Source organism: Haliotis cracherodii, unplaced genomic scaffold (assembly GCF_022045235.1).
Source record: "Haliotis cracherodii isolate W230 unplaced genomic scaffold, xgHalCrac1.p SCAF_17, whole genome shotgun sequence".
NCBI classification, from domain to species: Eukaryota; Metazoa; Mollusca; class Gastropoda; order Lepetellida; family Haliotidae; genus Haliotis; species Haliotis cracherodii.
This window is the reverse complement of record NW_027266272.1, coordinates 8,989,275-9,001,433: the sequence shown is the minus strand read 5'-3', so window position 1 is coordinate 9,001,433 and position 12,159 is coordinate 8,989,275. Positions and strand designations below refer to the sequence as shown.

Sequence of the window (12,159 nt, the reverse complement as noted above, 5' to 3'; positions counted from 1 at the left end):
CAATATTTGAACCCACTGTTGGTGGTGGATAACACAATATTTGTACCCACTTTTGGAGGTAGATAACACAATATTTTTACCTACTGTTGGTAGATAACACACACAATATTTGTGCCCATTGTTGGTGGTAGATAACACAATATTTGTACCCATTGCTGATGGTAGATAACACAATATTTGTACCCACTGTTGGTGGTAGATAACACAATATTTGTACCCATTGCTGATGGTAGATAACACAATATTTGTACCCACTGTTGGTGGTAGATAACACAATATTTGTACCCACTGTTTACTGTAAATAACACAATATTACCGGTAGTACTGTATTTGTTCATACATAAAATGCAGCATACAATAGGTATATCAGGTCTTTTCCCTTTTTGTATTTTGGGAGCATAAACTATTGTCATGGAAATATTTGATTCAATGAAATTCTCCTGTTTGAATGTGGTAAAGAAAAGAGCAATTGATAAGTAAAAATATATAATCATGACCGTAGATGAAACAACAAACATTTCGGAATGTGCATCAAATGTATGAAGAGGAGCTTTTCCAACAAACGCTATGGAAGTACCAGTCAATATTCCAGTAACCTACTTTTCCTTTACTGGGGCCACCGGTGGCCCAGTCATCTAAGACACCTCACTGTACTGGATTGCGTACCTTGGGCATGCCAGGAACCCATGATTGTCTGTTCGAATCCCGATGCTACCTGATTATGTTTCTAAGTGTGTCAGCACCATACCCGCGCTCATGGTTTTCAACAAAGTGGTAAACATCTGAGACCTGCATCACTTCGGGCTTTCCCCCCACATCAAGCTGACACGCCGTGATATAACTGGAATACTGTTCAAAGCGGTGTTACACCCAACACACTCACTCACTCTTCTTACAAAAAACTGTTATTAACGAAATACTGTATGAACCCTAACATAACTGAAATACTGTTCTAACCAGTGTTGAACCTAACACACTCACTCACTCATACAAATCCAATAACAGATAAGCCCCTCTTTCAGAGATTTGGTGTTAGTAGTCAGTAGGAGAGAGTTCCTTTTGATGTACTGGGTACAGCAATACATGCTGCACATTTGGATTTATTTTCTTAGCATACAAAACAAATTTACAAAACATATTCTGATCGACTACAAATCGAATCAAAGATCGAATAAAAATTAAACATTAACATCAATCTCAACATATTCTCTAACATCATATTCAACCTCTACATTTTTAGAAGTCTTATAATCCGACACTGCAGCATTGATCGCTTTAAACAGCGGCCATTTTGTTTTCCCATCACACGATCCCTTGTAGTCGTCGGCGTTGAGCATGAAGACCATGGCTCCTCCAAACCCCTGCTGCAGCAGATACTGGGCCTGGAAGACAAGGTCAGGGGAGATGTCACCCAGTGTTAGAGGAGAATACGAGCTAGGTGATAATACCTGTAAAGGTATAAATACCAGGGAAGAGATATAAACCACTAGGGAGATATACTGATGGAAACGAAAACGAAAAATATAGGAACATAAACTTTACTGTCAGTACATTTTAAATAGCAAGCATACAAATTCAACATGTCAGAATTAAATGTTGAAATGTGCTTGTGTGCATTGTTTCCAACCTGTATTTGGTAGACAAGGCTGGAAACCCATGATAACATTTCATTTTACTGTGTCTAAAACTAGGTGTTCCCTTATTCATTTCCATCAGTATATATACCAGTTGGAGGTATTAGCAGTTAGGAAATATAACCATTTGGGAGCTAAATATCAGTGGGCAGATATACCTCTTCTGAGATATATACCAGTTTGAAATATTACCAGTTAGGAGATATATACCACTTGGGAGATATATACCAGTTTGAAATATTACCAGTTAGGAGATAAATACCACTTGGGAAATATATACCAGTTTGAAATATTACCAGTTAGGAGATATATACCACTTGGGAGATATATATCATTTAGGAGATAAATACCTCTGTGCATGTGTGCGTGTCCTGGTTGGAGTGAGTGAGTGGTTTTACGCCGCTTTATGCAATATTCCAGCAACATCACGGCGGGGGACACCAGAAATGGGCTTCACACATTGTACCAATGTCGGGAATTGAACCCGGGTCTTCAGCCTGATGAGCGAACGCTTTAACCACTGTGCTACCCGACCGCCCTGGCCTGGTTGGAAGTCTCATCAGGGCAAGTTTAACATGTTCCAAGTTGTGACACAGATCGCTACATGGCCATGATGATGTTTACCTTGAGTGTGACGCTGCGAACGTTGTCGTAGGAGATCCACAAGTCTCCCTGGTACAGGTAGGGGACCTTACTCTTGTCATCCCACACTACCGTTGTACTGTTGTTCTTAGCCAGCTCACATGTCTGAAATGTAAGAACACATCAGTTGATGTATCTGTGTGTAGATGAAGTGAGTGAGCAAGGGTGGATCCAACATTCTTAAAAGGGAGGGGTCCAAAATATCAAAATCCTCTCTCAGATACTTTTACAGCCAACAACATACATTTGGTTTTCTAAAGGGGAGGGGGGATCCAGACCCCCTGGACCCCCAGTCGGACTGCCTATGGTAAGTAAGGTTTCATGCTGCTTTTAGTTTGTTTGTTTGTTTGTTTGTTTGTTTAACACTGCACTCAGCAATATTCCAGCTATATGACATCAGTCTGTAAATAATCAAGTTTGGACCAGACAATCCAGTGATTGATAACATGAGCATCGATCCATGCAATTGGGATACTATGACTTGCATCAACCAAGTCAGCGAGCCTGACCACCCGATCCCGTTAGTTGCCTCTTAAGACAAGAACAGGGCTCATTCCAGGAATTTTCTGACATGGGCCTTTTATCTGAAAGTTATAAATATTCAAGAGGTACATACACACTTGCCCATACAGCATAATGCTAAAATGCCCCATTGTCTTTGAAAATGTGGACCTTTTTTCAAGTTTAGGGGCTAAAAGTTTCAAGGCCCCACCCTAGAATTAACCCTGCAAGCATAGTTGCCTTTTGCAGTTGCTGAAGACCTATTCTACCCTGGATCTTCAAGGATCTCATGCTGCTTTTAGCAATATTCCAGCAGCATCATGGCGTAGGCAACAGAAATAGACTTCACAATGTACCCATGTGGAAAGTTGAATGTGACCTTCAATGTGACCTTCAACGCTTTGATCACAGGGCTGACCCACTGACCTAATCTGTGTGTAACCATTAACACCATCATGATGAGAATAACACTGAAATTATTAAGAACTGTAAAAAGAAACTTTGCCATGCAAACAAAACGCATTAAAGGCCAAAAGGAGGTCAGTGTTTTTGTTCACCTCTAGGCAACATCCCAACAGACCCCTACATACTTACGGTATCATAGCCAGGGAAGTCCCCCATACGTCCGACCCCTTTAGCCAAAGAGTAGATTCCATGTGACTTTTCATCGAGCAGCGTGTATGAGTGAGCGTACGTGGGAATTCCTGTCATCACCTGACTCTTCTTCATCCCCTGCCGCACCCATTCATTGGGCGACCAAACCTAAAGAGCATCACATCATTGTTTTATCATTAGTTTTATCATAATCACTACTGGAAAAGACAAGTCAGTTTGTGTCACGATCTGTCGGCTTTAAAACATGGTTGAAAGAATTATGAACCTGCCAATATTTGTCAAAAATCATTTTGTTGATTTTTCACACAGCATGAATATTTTTCTTGAAAAGAGTTCTCTCTAGTCCCCAATGTGAGAAATATTAAAATCCCATCGGGACATGAACATCATAAATCTTTCATTATTTCATTTTGGAACAGATTGTTTTAGCCTTGAGATACAGAGAATGTCAGTTTTTATCATTCCGTATCACTGGAGGAAGAAGAGAAATCTTCTTTGATAGGCATTTAGAGAAATCTTATTCTCTGACTTTAGTTGTGCCTTTCTTGCAAGAAAAGTGTTTCTTTTTTATCAGGCCTTATGATCGCCGCTCAAGACAATTAGTTCTGGGGGCCTATTTTAACTCAGGTCCTCACGGGTTCAAACGTACAAAGTATCTGTTTTTGAAGATGGTCTTGTCCAGCACATCGTCCCCGGGGTAGAGGGGGCTGTTGAGGCCAGTAAACGGGAATACCTCCAGGTACAGATGCATGTCATAGGTCATCACGTTCACAAAGTCCACGTACCTAGCAGCAAACAAACATTGCATGACACACACACCACTGAATCAGGGCAGAGAACAGACTTCAACTAAGATTCCTAAACAGACTGAACCATCAACTAAGATTCCTAAACAGACTGAACCATCAACTAAGATTCCTAAACAGACTGAACCATCAACTAAGATTCCTAAACAGACTTAACTATCAACTATGATTCCTAAACCGACTGAACCATCAACTAAGATTCCTAAACCGACTGAACCATCAACTAAGATTCCTAAACCGACTGAACTATCAACTAAGATTCCTAAACAGACTGAACCATCAACTAAGATTCCTAAACAGACTGAACTATCAACTAAGATTCCTGAACAGACTGAACTATCAACTAAGATTCCTAAACAGACTGAACCATAAACTAAGATTCCTAAACAGACTGAACCATCAAAGTTCTGAAACAGATCCAACCTTCAACAGGCAACTTTCAACTTATTTAGGTACTGACTATTTCATATTCTTGAAAACAATATTGCCTGCCACAAAATGATATTGTTGCAAGGTGTTTTTGTTCCAGATACAATATCTGGGTTTGTAACTGCAGCTGAAAACATATCTAATCTCGACACACAAACCCAGGCACCCCCCAGACTGGGCCAATGGAGCAGTGCTAGTGTCCAATACTGCTTACTGGCAACAAGTGGGCGATGGGGTGGTCAAATGGTGAAAGCCCTTGCTTGTCACACTAAAGCCTGGGTTCAGTTACCAACATGGGCACAATGTGTAAAGCCCAATTCTGACGTCCCCAGCAATGATATTGCTGGAAAGTTACTAAAACTAAAACCTCACTCACTCACTCGTAACAATACATACTTGGCTAGTTCGGCCACCTCGTAACAGGAGCTGATCATTCCCTCCCCAGCACTGACGGCCATGGTCAGCAAGAGATGACTGCCGCCATTCTGCGCCTCGTCCGCGTCAAACATCTCTCTTATAGTCTGTAAGAAAATAAAATGTTCAAATTCATCAGGAAGGAGAGCACTGAGTGCAAATTGGTATTCATACTTAAACCTGTTTCTGAAAATACTCGAAAAAAATTGCATTTAAAATTAAATTACTGAATGGCTTTATCGTGAGTATCCAAACCATAGGCTTATTACTGCTAACTACTACTCAATCACCCCTGTAACTAAATCATCCCCAGGTCTGCATTCTCCGCCATGACTGGGATGGGCATAAGCGTCATCTCTCCTTTGTTTCATCATCTAATCTCTCCTTTGTTTCATCGTCTACAGTCGGCCATCGGCACATCGGCTCTCTTCAAGTATATGTGTGTTTCACCATATCTAACGCTTTCGCGTTTGTCCTCAGGTTTTGATGAAGTAAATAAATCATCCGCTTGGATGGGAGTTTAGTTCCTCCTTTCCGAGAATTTACTTTTATATTTTGAATAGTTGACTGTCTAAAACAAAAACCTCAGAAACTATATCCAAAGACCCCTCAACCATGCTCAAATTGACTGACCTTCACTACCAGGGTGAGATTACGTCTCCGTGCAGGAGGGTGGCCGAATGTGGGAAATTCCCAGTCCATGTCCAGTCCATCGAATCCATACTTCCTCATCCAGGGAACTGTGCTCCTGGCAAACCTGGACACAGGGACAATATGATTACAAAACTATTCATCTTATCTCCATGTCAGAATGTTCATATCTGATTGGTTCACATGATCTTGATAAAATAGTATGTATCCTGCCAGGGAGGAAAATAAATTTCAGAGTAGGAGAATATATCCCTTATACCCCACTATGAATCAAAAAGCTGCACATTGCTTACGTGTCAATAAAAATTATGAGATACAATGTTATATGTCAGTGTAATTTATTGTTGAGCAATGTTGTAATTGTGTTGCATTGTTTCTGTTGAGATTCAATGGAAGTTCATAGCTTGTGTTTTGACAATGTTTGGTTGTCAGGAATGTAGTACTTTCTTATGTAAGCAGCGATGAGGAGGTTACTATATTTAGATGCTTTTGGACTTAAGTGTGATCTGGAATCTTCAAGATGGAGTCTTACCTTGTCCTATTTTCTTCAGTATTCAAAACCTGGCTGAAGTTGCCTCCATTGCAAAGCAACACTTTCAAGGATGGTTTGAGTTTCTTCATGGTCGCAATTTTTGAGTAGTAGGTCTCTGCATCCGATACATTTCGAGGTGTCATTTGTGCATTTTCGATGGTTGTTATCATAAAGATGATGTGTGAACAGAGAGACACATTCATTGCTGGAGGAAGTGGAGTTGTGAATGGTTCCTGATTCATATCAAAGTAACACACAACATTGAATGTAGAGTTATCTCCCCTGGTTTGTTGTTTAGAGTTACCTCCCATTGATTGGTAAGCACTAAATGAGTACTGCCTTGAAATACTTGGTGAGCCGCCAGCATCTGTGAATGGAGAGTCCATGTTCAATCAGCATAAGAAAAATACTTTGGTCCAACTGACAAATGGAGGTAGATATTAATCAGGATCACACATTTTAAACTCAATTCACTGATGTTGTCTATCAAGGGAGCAACTATTTGATTTTCAGGGGTGGCAGCAGGGCCAGAATCTTTTATTTTGAGCATCTTTTTTAATGTTTAGGAGCTCAATTATTTTTCCTAAATAAATAAACTATATTCTGTTAACAATTGTCTAATAGAAAAAGGCAGACTATTTTTTCCCCTACAATGCCGGGGATATCTAAAAGAAAATCGGTATTCAATAAAAATTAATCATTTCTACAGACTGAAGAATGACAGCAGCTAGCCTGTTCAGTAAAATTACCAAACAATATCTGGCCAGCCACTCTCTTCTACTGCCATCAGCATATGACCTGCTAGCATGAACTCAATTCATTGGCTCCAGGTGAGGTGAGGAAAATGGAGTTTGATTTCAAGATGACATGCATGGAGTGGATATAAGCCCCTGATGACCATCCATGGTTCAACCAAGACTAGAACTCAGAGCTCCAGATAAGCTTTTGGTGTTGTTGGTATTTTACCCATGCATTTTAAAATCATTGGGTATCAGTAATTCTACCTGGGTATTCAAATTTCTGTTCCCCACTAGTTTTTACACATGTGGGTATTTAAGTTAAATATTTAAAAACACTATTCATCTAGTCCCTGCAAACTGGTGTCGTGTGGGTTCCAGAGGTTTTTTAGGACTCAAAAGTACCACGATGCTTTCACAAGAAAGTGTTATGGCAAATGATCATGATGTTTGGCAAGGTTGACGGAATGCCCGTTTATAATTTCAAAATAAGTTGCTGATTTGCTAATCGAATACGCAGGGTTCCTTCACAATATTTTGATGATACGCTCAAGTTTTATTTTTGTAGCTTATCTGTAATGTTCTTTGCGTATTTGATACGCTTGGATTTTATTTTACTGCATATTTCTGCATTCCTGATGCGTATTTTATGCAGATAAGCAGCTTATCTGGAGCTCTGTAACTTGGTTACTTTGTAACTGGGCTGTGGGAGAGCCAGGTAGTTGAAGCATTTGCTCGCCATGCCGAGGACCCAGTTAGGTTTCCACATGGGTACAATGTGTGAAGCCTATTTCTGCTGTCCCCTGCTGTGATATTGCTGGAACATTGATAGAAGCAGCATAAAACCATACTCACTCACTCACCAGGGAGTAATTACATCGATTACGGTAATATCTGAAAGTGGTGCTTTCCCTGTATGTCTTTCTCAACCCATTAGGTAGTGTCAAGTGGTTGACCACTCCCCCACAAGGTGAACACGACCACCTCCACAGTCTATTGGATGCAGCATTTGGTGTAATCACCTGGCTGTGTGCATCACATCAAAAGACATGAGAAGATGGTACTTGCATAGCAATGTGTGGCTGCTTTTACTGTTCCAGATATATTGGCCGGCTTTCTAGTACAAGCCGACCCAGATACCATGCCACAGTCTAACATGGATACCCCACTCAGACACAGTATACTGACTCCGATCTGACCAGTCCTGTCTTATCTCCTTAATGGTTCACGAGAACCAGGCAGGGTAACAACAACATTTAACATCTTTTGGTTTGATGCGGACAGGGGACCTTTGGCACTATGATCTACTGTCTGCACCCTGCTAATATTGAAGTGTGCGAGTCTGTCAGGAGGTCCTGTGTTAATGAGGTGTTCCTGTACAAGTCATCCCTGTCACCTTGAGCACCTGTCAGGACACAGGCGGCAACTGCAGCCAGCGTAAGTATGGTCCTCATCCTCGTCCTCGTCCTGAACTGCGGGGGACTTCTCAGTCTTCTAATCTACAAAAACAAGATTAAACATGCATACAAACATCACCGCAAACTTGAAACTTACCGTAAGCATAATTTATTTTGATATGGATTAATCAGTGCACAGTGCCATGTGCCATGCTCCCAATTGTTTTTGGTTTGAGAAAGTTACGTGGGGATGAGAAATAAATAGCTTGATAGGCATTACTTAGAAGTTTCTTTATAGATCCTTATACCGTTGTCAAGCAAGACTTGCTTGACAAAGGTATAAGGATCTATACTGAAACGTTGCTTCTTACAGTATTAAAGAAGTTGTTAGCCATAAATTGTGTCTACTTTGGGATGAGTAATAGTTGGAAAGATGTTACAAACTTTTAAAAGAAACTTTATCTCTATCTTCCAATGTTTAATGATATGTGTACATTCAAAATAGATAAGTAATTATGAATAATTTTTAAAACATTCCCAACTGCAAATTATTACACTAAACATGTTTGTGTCAGTCGGACAAGGAGTTCAAAGGAAGAATTTAACACTAATCATATGAGTAATTGTTAGATAGATGTAAACACATTTTTAAAAGAAACCATATCATTATGATAATATCTTATAAGACATTCCTAATTGTAAATTCATACATTGAACATGTTTGTGTTGGTCAGGCTCAGCGATCAAAGGGGCACAAACTTTGTCATGGAGACAGGCGGGAAACGTTGACCCAGTTACTGTGTAGAGAGGTATGAGCACTTTTATACAGCGTGAATAACTGACGTATCAGTATGCGGAGTAAACATACTGTATGTTAAGCATTAGGGAGTTCACTCTCATAGAGAAGTGTGATTCAGGGTTATATAAAAGCTATGGACTCACATCGTTGTGGGTTTCAATTTTAACAATACCTGCATGTCTCCACTGATCAAGTTCATTATAAACCAGGATTTTTCACTTCCTGTGACAGGGGTTGTTCTCACTACTACTGCTTGATTGGAATGTCTGATTAACATGATTAAGTATCTTTTAGGCGCCTTCCAGTTTGACAGAGTGTTGGGTTTTTGTCATAAAGAGGTTGAATTATGAGTATGTTATTATGAGTATATCGGTTGACCAATGAGTTAGGAAATTAGCTGAAGGTTTGGTTAAGAAGGGCTTGATAGAAAACTGATTGGAACGGAAATTGGGGTTCATATGGAGGTGAGCGTTAGGACTCATTTCACATGACGTCAAATACTATTTCGGTGGGAGGAGCAAAAATTATCATGAATAGTATTTAGTGAGTTGTCCGAGAGTGGTGCGGGGAGTTGGGAGCATACAGCTGAACAGAACGGTTCTCTGTAGGTTTTGGGATCCCGAGTCAGAAAAGAAGTAGAGTTAACGTTCATCAGAAAAACCATCAGGCTCTTCAACCATCATCTAGGTATGTGTTGTATTTATATCAGGCAACAACAAGAATATATCTGAGGACCATGTGTGTGTATTTATGATTAACTCTATCATAAATAAAAAGGACTGGAGCAAACCATCGGACTTGTGATTTTGAAAGAGAGCTACATCATCCCTAGAACCAAGGAGTAGTTGATAAGTAGAAGTGACCATAGGTAGAAGGGTAAAGTACCCGGAACCTAAGGTTACATTACTATGGGGCTTTTAACATTGAATCTATTTATAACCTGTGTGAAAGCGAGGCTTGGTTTTCATCTATAAGCGGTTACATAGGCTGAGCTTGCACACTGATATGACGTGCCAACAAAAGAGTTGCTATGCCATTCAGTTAAAATTTTAAACATTTATCATGTATACCACTATAACTGTGTCAACTAAATATCTCTTGTTCCTTGAAAATTATAACAAATGTTTCAGAAGTCATTGTTGTAAAAACATTTTACTTATTTCATGATAAGTCTGTTTTCTATTTTTATATTACATATGTATTACCGTATTCGACGTAATAGAAATAGGGGCTCTTATTAAAATATTATTTGGTGAAAAAAACAGAGTTCAAAGATGAATTTCTTGGTTTATGCTGACAGCCTGAAATGTTAATGTACGACAGATATATTTTTTCAGAATTTAATTCCCCATAATTAATGGTGCATATAACACATGAATGCGTATTAGACGTGAATAAATAAGTCTTCTGTACATTGATCAATCGGAGAGGGTGCTAATTGGGATTGTTCACTGGCCAATACATTAGCAAACATCGCCGTGGGCGCTTATTAGACCGAGGCGCTTATTACGTCGAATACGGTAAACTCAAATGTGTCAGATTCTCATTCCTGCTCCTGAAGGTACCACATGCAAATTACAATTGTTTCACCTTTCACTAAGTTTCAGGCTACATATGTGTGCTTTAGGCCACATTGTTTTCATTTTAATGTTTCACAGATCTATTCCAGCTTTTCCACACAAGGTCAGTTGAAATAAAAGTAAAAATAAATGTCAATCATGTATTTATATGAAAGTCATTTTACTGTGGAGTTAAAACTGCAGGTGTGATCTTGAATCACTGATAGTGATGTGGACATGGAATTTGTATGTAACAGTTGGTATTGTATAAGAGGGTCTATAATACCTGCTGGACATATAACAAAAATAAATATTTTTATGTTTTATCTATTCCTTAGACCGGCTGCTTTTCAGTAGGGATGGCAGGCCTGTGAAATGAAAAGTAAAATATGTGTGGCATTTTGACAGCATCAATAGATAGGTATGCTACAAATGTTTTCGAGCCGTGTTGATCCTCTGGATCAAAGTTATCTTGTAAATATAGTCATAATACGTGTAGAAATTCTTTTGATGTGTTGCTGTGGTGTTTCATGGTCATATATCCAAAAGAAAGTACATACGATACAGGCCTACAACAACATTTTCCCGAAGATATGGAATATAGATTGACTTATTAGTTCCTTGTTCTTCGTTGCAGTCAGCAGTACTTCAATATTCCAGCCATCTCCCCGAGGCAAACAAATTAACTGACTTTAAAAGTCCAGTTTCCACCCTTGCCGAACTAGGCTGGTATTATGGGGTTACAGTTTGGCTGGACTGACGAGTCTATGCAATGAAATCGAAATCCGGTTCGTAAACTGTCGTACAGATTTCGGTCGACTTTTCATGTGCTCACATGATCTGATGCACTTCGCAATGTAAGACCCGTTTTATCACAATATAGATCTTGATTATCGATCAGATCGTCTTGACTGGGTGCCACCATTTTGTTTGAAACAAATGCAAGTGATGAAATCGGATTGGTACATAGGAGAGGTTTAGAAGGGACATAACTCAAAATAACCACTGGTGGCGCTACGATTGAGCCCAGGAATTCCAGCCTAGTTCGGCAAGGGTGGAAACTGGACTTTTATAGTCAGTTAACTCCCTTGCCTCGGGAAGATGTATTTCCAGCTGTATTACAGATAACAACCCAATCTTTTATGTTGTCCTTTATTTGATGGAAACTGTGGTCATTTAATACGTAAACCCTGATATCATAGAGACCCCCTTCTTCATTTCAAAAACTGAAACCCTAAAAACAGACAATGTCTCAGTTCCACACGAGGTCATCTCAAGCTTCAACAGGAATGAGAACAAGACACATAGTTCCTCTTTCAGTATTTAACACAAATATTTCATGTGAGGAAGTATTTGTCCATATTTGCATTTCAGTTGTGGTGACTCATTTCTGTGCTTCATATGAGAAACTTTGTAGATTCACCCGACTATACAGTGTCATAG

At 39.5% G+C, this 12,159-nt stretch overlaps 1 protein-coding gene across 1 annotated transcript; it reads right to left on the bottom strand.

Moving 5' to 3' along the window:
• Window positions 1-1,178: 1,178 nt before the first annotated feature.
• LOC139464335 (acidic mammalian chitinase-like) lies at window positions 1,179-8,418 on the bottom strand. The gene is made up of 8 exons (XM_071245858.1): window positions 8,358-8,418; window positions 6,225-6,591; window positions 5,675-5,798; window positions 5,024-5,148; window positions 4,042-4,177; window positions 3,372-3,539; window positions 2,259-2,381; window positions 1,179-1,382 (listed from the first exon to the last, which is right to left on the bottom strand). Exons 1-8 carry the CDS (start codon window positions 8,413-8,415, stop codon window positions 1,179-1,181), a joined length of 1,305 nt encoding a protein of 434 aa, XP_071101959.1. The 5' UTR covers window positions 8,416-8,418.
• Window positions 8,419-12,159: the final 3,741 nt, after the last annotated feature.